Below are 14,449 nucleotides of genomic sequence, written 5' to 3'. Positions count from 1 at the left end.
CTGTTTACATGGCAACACTACCATTCATAGCCTTCAACGAAGCACAGATACTGTGCAGATTACTTTCCAGTATCTCATTCAACCCATGAATAGCTCTAGAAGGTTGCTAGTATTTTTTCCCCCTATTTCATAGGTGAGGAAATTAAGGAAGGCTCAGAAAGACCAAATAGATTGCTTAGCCTGTATAGCTACTAGTAGCATCTCCAGAAATACAGATTAAGCCTGTTACCCTTCTGATGCGTAGAAGGGAAGGATTGAATTGCTTAACAAGTGTGTATAATTCTGTCCTTTTACAGTTAGGAAACTAAGCTTCTGAGATGAGCATCGGCCTTTGGTCACACAGCTCTTAGCTGAACTGATAGTACCTTCCTTCTCCCCACCCTCAGTCGGGCCTGTATCTACTGCATGCAGATGGTTTGGCCTGGGTCTGGTTCCTTCTGCTCCAGTGCTTGGTGATTGATCCGCTTTCTTCCCAGGAGGCAAGCTCACCACTGTCAGATGTGCCAAGTGCCACGGAGCCCCTGAGCACAGCCCAGAGGGAGATCCAGCGACAGTCCACGCTGCAGCTACTGCGCAAGGTCCTGCAGATTCCTGAGAACGAATCAGAGCTGACTGAGGTCTTTGCCTTGATTCACGAACTCAACAGCTCTCGACTTATCCTGTCCAACGTGAGTGAGGAGACAGTCACCATCGAGCAAACCTCTTGGTCGAATTATTATGAGTTTCCATCCACGCAGTGCCTTCTCTGTAGCAGCCCATTATTGAAAGGGGGAAAAAAGTAAGCACCCCTTTATTTTATCCCTACCTGCCCTATCCCAATTGGCTCTGTTAACCTTTCTTGAGATAGCTTTAAAGCTTTAAAGTGGCATAGAGAAAGGCATTGTTTTCTGCTTTTCTTAAGCTTCCTTTGTCTTTCTATCTGGGTAGAGTAGTCGGTAAGGATGATGATTAGTGTGTGAGGGTGTGTCCCTGAGCTTTTTTGCTGAAGGCTAAGTACTCTGCCACTTGAGCCACAGCTCCACATGTTTTGGGGTTGTTTTTCTTGCCAGTCCTGGGGACTGGACTCAGGACCTTGGCACTACCCCTAAGTATCCTGAAGGCTAGCGCTTTACCACTTGAGCCACAGCACCACTTCAAGCTTTTTCTGTTTCTGTGGTACTGAGGGATTGAACCCAGGGCTTCATGCATGCTAGGTGAGCACTCTACAACCAAGCCACATTCCCAGTCCTCCATATCTGGGTTTTTTGGCAGTTAATTGGAGGTAAGAGCTCATGGACTTTCCTGCCCAGGCTGGCTTTTGAACCCCGATCCTCAGATCTCAGCTTTCCGAGTAGCTAGGATTATAGACATGAGCCACTGACATTCAGCTTGTCATGATTATTTCTATTGAAAATGCCTGCAAGTTATCACAGCTAAGAATCTAGATTACATATGAACTTCCCAACATCTTGTTTAGGTTTGGGACCTCAGTGGAACTGGTGAAATAATATACTAACTTGAGAGTTACATTTTTTATAGACAGGCTAGATTCCACCAACGCAGAAACATCCACCTTGAAAAACTTAGAATGCAAGCTCCAGTACTTCTTGCCTGTTGTGAAGTCTTGAGAATCATGATCCTGACTACTTTATGAGCTTCGGACATATATAAAAAGACTGACTTCCCATCTGGTTTTTATTGTGATGTTTTTGGTACTAGCTCCCTGGCCGGGCCCCAAGAGTGCTGGTTGCTGACAGCTAGCCGGCTACAGGTGGTGACTGCCCAGGTGAAGATGTGTCTGAATCCCCATTGCTTGGCCTTGCATAGCTTCATGGACATCTACACAGGTGGGTTCCAGCCTTCTCTGCCCTCAAGTACCTCGATGCAGGCTTGGGAACCACTTTCATGGACTCAAGCCATGGTGCTTTGTAACTGGATCTGCTCTCAGTGGAGCTGGTGAGGAAGAAAGACCTTCTGAGCATCTCAGTCCCAGGAGATGGCACTTGCCCCTCAAGTAGTAGGACGCGTCTCCAGAGTAACAGCCAGGTGTGTCTGTTCAGTTATAATCCCAGCTGGGAACAGAATTAGGAGTGTCATGGTCCAAAGCCAGCACAGTCCAAAAAAAAAAGTACACAATCCTTCTGAAGAACAAAGTAAAAAGTCAGATTATGGCCCAAGTGATAGAGTTCCTGCCTAGCAAGTACTGAGGCCCTGAGTTTAATCCCTAGTGCTGAAAAAAAAGAAAGGAAAAAAAATCATTGTGGAAATGTTTGAAAATGCAAACAAAAAAGAAACTTCAGTTTTGTTTTCGGGCTGGAGATAGGGCCTAGTGGCAGGAGTGCTTCACTCCTATACATGAAGCCCTGGGTTCAGTTCCCCAGCACCACATATACAGAAAACAGTCAGAAGTGGCGCTGTGGCTCAAGTGGCAGAGTGCTAGCCTTGAGCAAGAAGAAGCCAGGGACAGTGCTCAGGCCCTGAGTCCAAGCCCCCAGGACTGGCAAAAAAAAAAAAAATTGTTTTCATGATACAAACACAACATTTTGCTCGCTAATCTTGCTGATGTGTTTATTCATCTGTACAGAGTATAAGGAATTATGGAAGGATATATAGGTTTCTAGTTTTTTGAGCAAAGGTAGGTTGTGCTGTGATGGTTTTGGAATGTGCTTTTTTTATTATTTATTTACTTATTTATTTTTGCCAGTCCTGGGGCTTGGACTCAGGGCCTGAGCACTGTCCCTGGCTTCTTTTTGCTCAAGGCTAGCACTCTGCCACTTTAGCCACAGCGGCACTTCTGGCCGTTTTCTGTATATGTGGTGCTGGGGAATCGAACCCAGGGCTTCAAGTATGGGAGGCAAGCACTCTTGCCACTAGGCCATATTCCCAGCCCAGAATGTGCTTGTTTAATTTTAGCAGTTTATCATGGGCACCTTATTGTGCTCACAAGTAGAGAAACACATAATCATTTGTAAAGAGATTGTGATGCTGTTGTATAGTCTTTATACTTAAATCTTTATGTCCTGAATTGTTTGTTTTGAATGCTTTTTCTTTTCTGGCTGGGATGGACTCTTACATAGCTGTCCTGCATAGCTGGGATCACAGTGTTTTGTTGAGCAAGAAGCTTGCTAACTTTTTTGCCTGGTCTTCCCTTGAACTGTCATCCTCCTTGAACAAGGGCCACAGATGTTAACTGCCTGGCTTTTGTTTTGGTTGTTTGAGGAGACAAGGGGACAATTTTTTTTCCTAGTTTATTAGTTGTCCTTTAAATTTATGTATGGTAATTTTGATTTTGGAAACAACAAAATAAAGTAAGTGGGTCTCCTTTGTTCTTTTTAAAGATGCATATATAATTTTGTATTTTATGCATTTACCATAATTTAACTGTTATTGTGTTGATTAACGTTATATACAGTGGATTCTTTGTTGGCTCTTTTTAACTTGCAACAACCTATTGTTTAAATATTTGTGTACCAGAGATTTGATGTTCATATCAGCCTTTGCTATCATGTTTAAAAAGACTTTCCCCACTCATCTATACCTTTCTTTACTGGAAACACATATCAGAATATGCTCTCGTGCACATTTGTGTGTTTTTATTTCATATAAATAAAGTCTTAGGTTGATGGCATTTAAATTTGCCTATTTTATTCTTAGAGTTGGTGTAAGGGGCTTTTACAGCTTTTGTTTTGTTCCCACACTTTCCTTAGGATCTCTGGACCCTTCCCTATGTTATAGCTGTGTGAAAAGTAGAGAAAGAACGATGCTACTTTAGTCCTGAGAGCCGAGTCTGGGTTATAGGGATATTTTTCTTCTTTTTACTGGGAAGAAAAACAAAACAATGTACTACATGTTATTTCAGTAATTTTCTATTTTATGAATGTGCTGAATTTTAACTATTACGTTGGTACGCATTTAATTTGCCTTGTGTTTTTTTTTTATTGTTGTTCTCGTTGTGAATGATGTTACAGTGAAATCCTTATTTCCTCTTTTTAATCCTCAGGTCTGTTTAATGTGGGGAACAAGTTGCTAGTAAGCCTGGACTTACTTTTTGCAATCAGAAACCAGATCAAGCTGGGAGAGGACCCCAGAGTGTTTGCAAACATCGTGTTGAAGTCTGTGCAGGAGCAGACAGGTAAAGGTCATCTTCCTCCCACTCCCAAGTGTATTCCCTAGTGTCCTGGGAATTTTCAGTGATTGGTTTTAGTTCCAAGAGTCATTTTGTAACGTCTGAGATTTTGAAGGGCAAATATTTTTCCTAATACCCTCTTGTGTTGGAATTCTTTAACAGTCAAACTAACTTTAGAAAGCATGAGTCTGTCTATGTGTCCAGGAAAGTTCAGCAAAGGATCACGGTTGATCTGTAGAGGCACACCCTTTGGTCATTGGTAGACTTGGCTTCCTAGTGTATTAATCAGGCTCATTCTGAACACACAGCTCCTGGATGTCTGCTACTGGTCAAATGTGTCAGTCTCAAATGCCAAGACCCAACGGTGGGGTTCTACTCCTTACTATCCCCGGGGTTTTTGCCCTTTTGCGTCAAATTAAAAAGAAACACTTCATTTGTGGTCCACCCAGGGCACATTTCTACAGGTTCCAGTTGTCTACTTTGCCTCCTGTGGGGACAGATGGAGTGAAGAAAGGTGCGACAGCCACACAGGCCTGTGTTTGGCTCTGTCATTAGGTGACACTGATTTTGAGCAAGTTATTTTGGGCCTTTTATTTCCTCAGTTATAAAATGAGGACACTAATGGCTTCTGGTTCATAAAGAATTAAATTCCTGTGAGAAGTCAGATAACATATGCAGAGCTCCTTAGTACGTGGAGGTACTGAGTTCAGTGCAGCTATTTATTATTATTACTAGAGCTGGCTGTAGGTTTGCCCCCTAAACACTCAAGGGCAAGTGTCTGACCTCGAGGTTCTCAGGGAAGGTGAAGCCCGTGGGATGAATGTCCTGGCTGGCTATTAGTTCTCACGAGTGCCTTTAGGGACGTTTTCTGTGACCTCCTCAGTGCTCTTGCTGTCCTTCCAGAGAAGACTTTGCCCTCAGAGGAGCTGGGCCAGCTGCAGGAGCTTTTGTGCAATGGCTACTGGGCTTTTGAGTGCCTCACTGTTCGAGACTACAATGATATGATTTGTGGCATCTGTGGTGTGGCCCCCAAAGTGGAAATGGCGCAGAGGAATGAAGAGAATGTACTGGCACTCAAGAGCGTGGAGGTGAGTGCCTCTTGGCCACGGGCAGCTAAGAGGTGTCGTCAGAGATCGATGGCTCCACTCCTGTGTGGGTGAGACTCGTGGCTCTTTTCTTCTGCAGCTCAGGATTTCATCTTGGGAAAGCAGAAGGAAAAAGCATTTGTGTGTTTGTTTACTCATTCATCAGACATTGAGATGTGCTTTCAAAATATTTATGCATGGGAATTTAACCCAGGGCCCTGTATATGCTAAGCATGTACTGTACAACAAAGATTCAACCCTTGCCCCTAGGTGTACTTTGTTTTAGGCCCTTGGGAAATACTAGTCAAAAAAAATTAGAGCCAAAGTTTCTGTCCTCGTAGAAGTCAGATTCTGCTTTGGGTGAGACAGGAAACAAGCATGTCAGGTAGGGAATGAATGCTGTACAGCAGGGTGAGGAGAGGGCAGTATGGGTGAAAGGGCATTCCTGTTAGAGAGGTTAGTTGTGGAAGGCCTCTGGGGTGGCAGCATTTGAATAGAGATCTGAAACCCAGGGAACTGCTGAGGAGCTTTCCGGGCAGAGGCAGTAGCAAGAATGGGCTCTGGGGCATTCTTGCTGGGCAAGGTTGGGGATCGTCAAGAATCAGTGTGGCCAGAGAGGGTGATGCAGGGATTGGTAGGTTTATAAGGTTCATAAACGCAGGAGGTGGGACCCTACCTTAGGGTCACATGGGCCTTTTTAATGACTTAACTAGTGAAATAGAGAATCACTAAAAATATGATAGTAAGAGAATTACCTGAGCTGACTTGGGTTCTAAGCTAAAACAATTTCACATAGAGATACCCTCAAATTCAGATGGGTTCAGTCTGAGAAGTGTAGGATAACATGGGAAAAGCCAGTGTGTTGCCCCATTTCATTATAAAAGGCCTTGAAAGCAACCTCAGACAATTTTGATGGAAGAGAAGAAACTGAGTCTGGTGAGAAGCCAAAGTCCTGGATCTGGTAGCATATCACAATAAAGTGCAAGGCTGTCTCAATGCTAGAAAACACATCAATGCTTGGAATAAGTTGTATAGCTATGTGAAAGTGTCACAGTGAAATCCCACCTTGCATAATTCATATATGGTAATAAAAAGATATATCAATGCAGATCACTAGCATACATAGTGAAGGAGAAATAAAATGTTTATTTTATTTTATTTAAACAAAGGGCTGTGAGCCAGGCACTGGTGTGTAATCTTGGTTACTCAGGCGTTTGAGATCTGAGAATCATGGTTCAAAGCCAGCCTGAACAGGAAAGGCCCATGAAACTCTGGTTTGGCTCCAGTTAACCACCAAAAAGCCAGAAGTGGAGCTGTGGCTCAAGTGGTAGAGTGCTAGCCTTGAGCAAAAGAAGCTCAGGAATAGTGCCAAGACCCTGAGTTCAAGCCCTATGACTGTCACAAAAGAAAATAAAAATTGATTGGTATGAATGGTACTAGATGCTTGTACTAGATAAATGCTACCTGGATTCGAGTACCTTCTGAAGGAAGGGACAAATCCACAGGGTCTTATAAGGTGGATAGAATTCATGAAATAGAATTCTGATGATTCTTGCCAGCCGGTCACAGGAATTGGAGCTTGAACTGTGAAATTAGACCTAGGTTTACATATTTGTTCTCTATTTGGCTCTAGTATTTTCACTTGTGGCTTTACTCAGACCTTCATTAGTAGTTAAGTAGAAAGCTAATTTACAGATACATAAAAGGTGCTCAAATGGTAGCTCTCCTTTCCTTCTAAGTAGAGATGATGTGAATAAAGATAGAGAAGAAAAGGGGCCGATCACTGTGATCAGGAACAAATAAGTCATTGAGTATTAAGTTACTCAAAATTCAGGCATGCCCTGCAATGCATAGCTGTCTGATTCCTGCCCTTTGCCAAGCCTCAGTTTCCTAAGACTGTTTTTGTGGCTCATGCTCTATTCTTTTTTTTTTTTTTTTTGGCCAGTCCTGGGCCTTGGACTCAGGGCCTGAGCACTGTCCCTGGCTTCCTTTTGCTCAAGGCTAGCACTCTGCCACTTGAGCCGCAGCGCCACTTCTGGCCGTTTTCTGTATATGTGGTGCTGGGGAATCGAACCCAGGGCTTCATGTATACGAGGCAAGCTCTCTTGCCACTAGGCCATATCCCCAGCCCCTCATGCTCTATTCTTTATCGTGGTGTTTCAGTTCACCTGGCCTGAATTCTTGGCCTCCAGCGAAGTGAATGTGGAAGACTTCTGGGCCACCATGGAAACAGAGGTGATTGAGCAGGTGGCGTTCCCTGCCAGCATCCCCATCACCAAGTTTGATGCCTCTGTGATCGCCCCTTTCTTCCCACCACTCATGAGAGGAGCTGTGGTTGTCAACACGGAGAAAGACAAAAACCTGGATGTGCAGCCGGCACCTGGTAAGGCTACCTGCTGGCTGACGGGTATCAGAGAAAGTCTCAGTCAAGAATCTGGGATCTTGTCTACAGCAAGATGGTGGGGGGGGGGGGGAGTGTGACATCTGACAAAATCCCCTAGAAATGAAAGTCAACAATGCGCAGTTTGGGGCTGCTACCAGCCATAGTATATAGGATAGGCACACATCTCACTGTCTTCTTAGAATGCACTACCCTGAGGAAGAGTAGATACATTGAAAAATCAAACAAAATGCTGGTGATAAGGCTCTAACCCCAGAAACTTTCATTGAGAAGATGTAGGGGGAGGACCAGGAATTTGCCTTCAAAATGGATCTTTTAACTGCAGCTCACAGTAAGAAATACGTTTTGCATCATGACCCAGAATGATATCTTTACATATGTACATGCGTGTACACCAGTAACTGAAAATTTGTTTTGCAAAGTGCAGTAAGCTATACTTTCTGCTTTATTTAAAAAATCTAGACATGACCTGTCATGTTGGTTTTATAAGTATTTAATGTTGTATAATCACTGGTTCCCAAACATTGTTTCTTCACATTAAATACTAAGGCATCCTGTGTACTAGACAAGCATTCTCCACTGAGCTGCACCTCCAGCTCAGGCATTGTTGTCTTTTTTTAGGGTCCCTATGCCTTTGCTTAGCCAGGTCCAGGAGCATAGTTGAGAGAGGACATTTTTTTTTATGGGAAAAACCCATTTATTCTGTAGGGGAAAATAACCTTGTATCTTTATGTACAGTAAAAAGAACTTACATAGTTGGCATCAAACAAAAGCTATATGTGAAAGATAGAACTACCGAGTAAAATCAAAACAAACCATCTAAGATCAAACCTTTCTTTCTGTGGTGCTGAGGCATGAACTGGGGCCTCACCCGTGCTAGACAAACTTTGCACCCTCCCTCCCTCCTTTCCTTTTTGCTTTTAGAGAGGACATTTTAAATTGACTCCTACTGCCTCTCGTTGCAGGTATATAAAGCATCTGAGCTTTTGGTTCTCAAAAACAAAACTAGAGTGACATAGGCCCATTTTAGTGGGATTTTTTTGTTTTGTTTTGTGTATGTGCTGGTCTGGGGCTTCAACTCAGGGCCTGGGCACTGTCCCTGAATTTTTGTGCTCAAGGCTAGCATTCTACCACTTGGGCTCCTAGCTTTTTGGTAATTAATTATCAATGAGAGTCTCACAGACTTTCCTGCCCAGGCTGGTTCCAAACTGCGATCCTCAGATCTCCGCCTCCCGAGTAGCTAGGATTGCAGGTGTGAGCCACTGGCACTCACCTCTTTTTAGAGTTGTTTGTAATGTCTGTGTGTTGGGTACCTTACTTGGATGTCCCAGGGCCTGTTCCAGTTCCAGAGCTCAGATGTCTTCAGACGTCCTAGACCTGCCTTGCACTTTACCCAGCACCCTGCAATCAGTGCAGAGCTAAACTCCATCGCTTAGTGTCCTGTAAGCCATCCCCCTTGTTCTTATTCTCAAGTGTGGCTGAGGACAGCCCCTCCCACCGGCCGTGTCATCTCTCGCAGGCAATGGCAGTGCCTTGGTGAGGCTGCTCCAGGAAGGCACCTGTAAGCTTGAGGAGCTTGGCGCCTATGATGAGCACGAACTGCAGAACCTGCTCAAGGAGTGTGGCGTTCCCTATAGGGCGGAGGACTCCAGGGTGAGTGCCTGAGGCAGCAGGGGACAGGTCCTGGGGGCCGGCTGCATGGTCTTCTGGAGCAGGGTATGAACACACTTGTAATGGGCACCTGCATCGGACACAGAGAAGATGGCATCCAAGAAGCCTAGGGAAATAGCAAAACTCAGATCATGACTTTGGACTTTGCCTATGACCTATGCTTGTGAGGCCTGCCATGCCCGGATATATTGGACTGGTAGGGCTCCAAGGCCCAGTCTGGCCTAGTTGATGCTTTGCCTCGGGTCTGGAGTGAGCGTGTACTCTTCTCCACTAGCCCTGGCCCTTAGTGTTCACTCCTGTGCTCACAGCCTTGTCCTTCCTTTCTAGGATCAGCTCTGCCTCTCCTTGTTGGCCCTCTATGAATCTGTACAGAATGGAGCCAGAGCTAGACAGCCCCCGCCTCATCTCACAGGGGGTAAAATCTACAAGATGTGCCCCCATCAGGTAAGGGGGTACTTGGTAAATTTGTCTAAACTGCCCACGGAGGATGTGGATTAGCCTGCTGTGCTTGGGTGCCGCCTAGGAAGGAATTGCCCAGTGGACCCAGGTGCCAGCCGTTGGCCTGGAGGAGTCGTCCAGAAATGTGCTTTTATGGGGCCCGAGTCACTGGTTAAGGGTCTAGGCATGGGCGCCAAGTGTTCCATTTCTTTCTGCTTTAGTAGGGATCATTACAGGCTTGTGATAGTAGACCCTGAAGGAACCAGGGGCTGAGATAGAAAGTAATAAAGAAGACCTACCGTCCACAAAGCATCCAAAGAAAACCGAGACCTAAAGATAGAAAGGAGTCCAGTAAAGAGGAAGAAGTGGTCCCCAATAGAGGGATAGCAAGAGGCCAGAGTCCCCAAGGGGTTTTACTTGGAGGGTGGTGAGGGACCTTTTGAGTGGGACTTGGATGATATTGCCGTGGTCTGGTTTTGATTTGGGGGCTCATACCAGGTGTCTGTAGGGGTACACAGATGGGGCGGCCTTAGGATGGCTCTGAGACAGGTGGGTGTCCGGGAAGTCTGGATGGATAGAAGACCCAGTACTGGTAACAAACGCTGAGTGGGTGGGGGTGTCTCAGCCAAGGCTCAGCTCTGGGGTGTGGTGAGGGCGACCTGACTGCAAAGGGAGTGAGGTCATGTCACGGGACGGGCAGTGTAAGAGGCTCGAGGCCCTGGGCGGCAGGCAGTGAGTGCTCCTCAGGACCTTCCTCCCATCCACCCCAGGTGGTCTGCGGCTCCAAGTATCTTGTTCGAGGTGAAAGTGCTCGTGATCATGTGGACCTCCTTGCCTCTTCTCGCCACTGGCCACCCGTCTATGTGGTAGATACAGCCACCCCCGTGGCCCTGTGTGCTGACCTCTGCTACCCAGAGCTGACCAGCCAGATGTGGGGAAGGAACCAGGGCTGCTTCTCCAGCCCTGCAGAGCCACCAGTGGTATGTGACGCCGACCGTCATGGAGGTTCCGCAGCCTGAGCGGGTCCCTCCCGCCTTCTTGATGCACTGGAACCAGCATTTGCTCTAGAATTGTATGTGGGCTACTCACTCACTGTTTGAAGCCAAGTCAGGTCACTAAATACTCCTGAGGTGCACTGTATTAAAACCACATCGCCTTCCACGTGAGCTAGAGGAATACCATCTGACCAGCCTAGAGCACACTGTCTTTTAGTTTTGGGGAGAAGGGTGATACTTTCAAGTGAGGACCTTGCACTAGTTTGGCTGGTGCACTACATTTGAGCCATACCTCCAGGCCTATTTTTTTACTAATTTGTTTTTGTGTGAGCCCTGCGGCTTGAACTTAGAGCCTGAGCATTGTCCCTGAGCTTTGTCACTCAACCCACTTGAGCCATAGGTCCACTTTGCGCTTTTTGATGGTTGATGGAGAGTGTCGTGGACGTGGCTGTCCACTTGGCTGCGTGCCGTGATCCTCAGGTGAGCTAGGGGTATAGACGCGCCCCCAGCGCCCAGCTGTCACTGCTTGCTTCTGGTTCCGCACGTGGGCATGTGCTTGAGCTGCAGTCATTGCTCACAGGCCCACATCACGGCCAACGGCCATGTGCACTGCACCCAGCTTCCCTCGCTGAAGATGGGAAGCACGAGCCTCCCACTCCCAGCCTCCCGTGTCGCTTGGGGGAACAGGCACGGGCTGCTGTGCCCAGCTGTGGCTGGAAAGGGATCTTGAGAACTCTCTTGCCTGGGCTATCCTTGGACTGCAATTCCTCCTTTTTTTTTTTTGGTCCAGGATGGGGACTCAAACGTGGTACCTGACAGAGTCTTTTTATGATTCCCACTATAGCTGGGATGACAGGGACGGTCCATCAGCTTCTTCATTGAGACGGAGTCTTGTCAACTCACAGTCCTCCTGCGCTCAGCTCCCGCATAGCTGGGATGATGGCAGGTGCCCACTGTGCCCAGGGCTGTTAGCCGAGAAAGTCTTCACAAACTTGACTAGCCTTGAACGGTGGTCTTCCGCATCTCAGCCTCCCTCAAACACAGGGCTGAGTCACCAAGCCCTGCTTTCACCTGTAGAGACGGGTGTGTGTGTGTGTTGGCACTGGACCTTGAACTTGGGACCTGAGTGCTATCCTTTAGCTTTCTTGCTCAAGGCTCGTTCTCTAACACTTGAGCCACCGCTCCACTTCGAGATTGGGGTGATTAATTGGAGGTAGAGTCTCACACACTTCTTTGCCTGGGCTAGCCTCCAGCCACAGTTGTCAGATCTGAGCCTGAAGAGTCGTTAGAATTACAGGTGTGAGCAGCCGGTGTCTGGTAGGTAGCACTGACCCTTAATCCTTTTTAGTAAAAGGTGAGAGTAAGGCCTAGGAAGGGACTTGACAGTGTCACACAGCAGAACAGTGATGGAACCCTTGTTGCTGTATCTTGGTACATTGGACAGTCAGTAGTTGTTAGCAGAGGCACGCATACTACAGGGCCTTTGCCGGCAGGCATTAGAATTGATAGTAGGTGGAAGAGAAGACTAACACTCTAGTCAGGATACGTGGTGGGAGGTGGCTTGGCTTTGAAGGGACCGTCATCGTCATCTTTCCTGGCGTTCTGAGCCTCCCTCGAAGCCAGGTCCTCCCACACTTCTCCTGCCTGTATTGCTTAGGTGCAATTTGGGCTTTGAGAATAACTGATTTTCTGTCCCTGTTGTTACTTGAGGAAATGGAAACAGGGATGGGGGGGGGGCCGTGGAGCAGGGGTGCTGGGATGTGAACAGGACTGGCCGGCACCAGGGCCTTTCCCCTCACCCATCCCGCAGGTTCTGCCTTTGTGTTCCCTCTTGTAAAAAAGACTTGGCGTCTCTTCTAGAGTGTGTCCTGCCCTGAGCTCTTGGACCAGCATTTTTCCGTTGATGTGATGGAGGCGGAGCACTCGATCCAGCACCCAGTCACCAAAACGACCACGCGACGCATCGTCCATGCGGGCACCCAGCCCAGTCCCAGTGACCCCAGTGCTGAACATCACTCCTTGTCCTTGTGTCCCGAGCTGGCACCCTACACAAGCATCCTGACCTCTAGCGCGGACAGCAAGCCCAATGGCGTCCGCCAGCGGCCCATTGCCTTTGACAACGCCACTCACTATTACCTCTACAACCGCCTCCTAGACTTCCTCACCAGCCGCGAGATCGTCAACCGGCAGATCCAAGACATCGTGCAGAGCTGCCAGCCGGGCGAGGTGGTCATCCGCGATGCCCTCTACCGCCTCGGGGTCGCTCAGATCAAGACAGAGATGGAGGAGGAGGGCGGGGAGGAGGACGTGGCCCCCGCAGCAAAGTAAGCCGCGCTGTTGCTTCCATTGCACCGTCTCAAGCCATAACGCGGCCCTTGCCCGAGGTGTCCCCCCCCAGGGACCTTCGGAAGCCGTTGCCGGCGGGAAAGGGCCTCTGACTGCTGGGACTGACCAAAGAGCTTCCACTTCCCGAGCCCAGCAGGGCTCAGGGGCTTTGTTCCTCAACCCACCAGGGCTCAGGAGAGGTGCCCGGAGCTTTCTACCGCGTCCTGAGCGCGCCTGGGGGGGTGCAGTGTTTCCGGGAGGGAGGGGGCAGGTGGCTGGCTCCTTGGGTGCCCTGTGGGTCAGGGAGGAAGGCAGGAGAAGGCACCGGGCAGGGAGGACACTGAGCTCGCCCCTCAGGGACCCTCAGGGACGCCCTGCTCCCACTCCAGCCACAGGAGCTCCTTAGCCTATTGCCTTTGACCGGGGCCTTGGTGGCCTCATTCACTCCACAGGTCCCTTGGGGCTCTTGCCTGCTCCCCAAAGAATCTCTGTCCCCATCTGTGGGGGGCGCGGAGGAGAGTGGAGCAGTCAGCCACAGCTCTCTTCTTGAGCTGTCCTGTGCCCTGAGCTTTAGGGAAGGTTATCCCCTTCCTCCTCTTCCCTGGCCACTGCTGCTGCGCCCTGCCTCCTCTGGACCCTGGGACCCTCACCACATTGGAGATGTGGCCCACGGGTGTGGCGTAACCTGGCAGCAGCAAACTCCCTTCTGTGAAGGGGAAAGCCGCAGGGCTGGGAGGAAGCAGCAGGGCTGGCTCAGGTGCCCATGGTTTGCTTAGGGCCCGGGAATTGGCCGAATGGTATTTAATTTATTGAGAGGAGTGGCGTAGGTGGCATTTTCCCCCTTTGATCCTGCCCCTTATGAGAATAAAGTTTATTAAATTATCTGGTTTTTTTGTTGTTGTTTTTTTTTTGCCAGTCCTGGGCCTTGGACTCAGGGCCTGAGCACTGTCCCTGGCTTCTTCCCGCTCAAGGCTAGCACTCTGCCACTTGAGCCACAGCGCCGCTTCTGGCCGTTTTCTGTATATGTGGTGCTGGGGAATCGAACCTAGGGCCTCATGTATCCGAGGCAGGCGCTCTTGCCGCTAGGCTATATCCCCAGCCCAAATTATCTGGTTTTGATGATGCAAGAGCCAGTTGCACGTGCCTTGTGTGGGGCACAGTGTGGCTGGCGAGGCCAGGGAGCAGGGGGAGGGAGCCCCGCGCACCAGCACCTGCGACACAGACCTGGAGGCGTGCTGCGTTAATGCGGTTAGTTTAATGTGCATCAGTGTTAGTGGTGGGCGTCACCTGGAGGGAGCGCGTGCTTCCCGAGCGGGGCGGCCCTGCCTTATAGCCAGGCTGCAACCCGGGCACAGCACGCTCCACACACACTTGTAGCTGCCACTTGGTTCATTAGAGCAGTACCGGGGGGGGGGGGGGGGGCGACTGT

At 48.6% G+C, this 14,449-nt stretch overlaps 1 protein-coding gene across 4 annotated transcripts in view; it reads left to right on the top strand.

The window, feature by feature from the left end:
• Hmgxb3 (HMG-box containing 3) overlaps positions 1-13,908 on the top strand; it is a 42,656-nt gene extending 28,748 nt beyond the window's left edge. For 3 of the 4 annotated variants that reach the window (XM_048331091.1, XM_048331092.1, XM_048331089.1), the window contains 9 exons: positions 477-778; positions 1,699-1,826; positions 3,980-4,111; positions 5,009-5,193; positions 7,354-7,573; positions 9,111-9,244; positions 9,590-9,706; positions 10,471-10,680; positions 12,556-13,908. In XM_048331091.1, the coding sequence (XP_048187048.1) occupies positions 477-778; positions 1,699-1,826; positions 3,980-4,111; positions 5,009-5,193; positions 7,354-7,573; positions 9,111-9,244; positions 9,590-9,706; positions 10,471-10,680; positions 12,556-13,023 (1,896 nt within the window). In that variant the 3' untranslated portion in view covers positions 13,024-13,908. The remainder of the gene's footprint in view (positions 1-476; positions 779-1,698; positions 1,827-3,979; positions 4,112-5,008; positions 5,194-7,353; positions 7,574-9,110; positions 9,245-9,589; positions 9,707-10,470; positions 10,681-12,555) is intronic. The other variant, XM_048331090.1, reaches the window with a different exon arrangement.
• The last annotated feature ends 541 nt before the right edge of the window (positions 13,909-14,449 follow it).

This window comes from Perognathus longimembris, chromosome 22 (genome assembly GCF_023159225.1).
Source record: "Perognathus longimembris pacificus isolate PPM17 chromosome 22, ASM2315922v1, whole genome shotgun sequence".
NCBI classification, from domain to species: Eukaryota; Metazoa; Chordata; class Mammalia; order Rodentia; family Heteromyidae; genus Perognathus; species Perognathus longimembris.
Note: the sequence above shows the minus strand (reverse complement) of the source record. Positions and strands in the feature narration are given on the sequence as shown.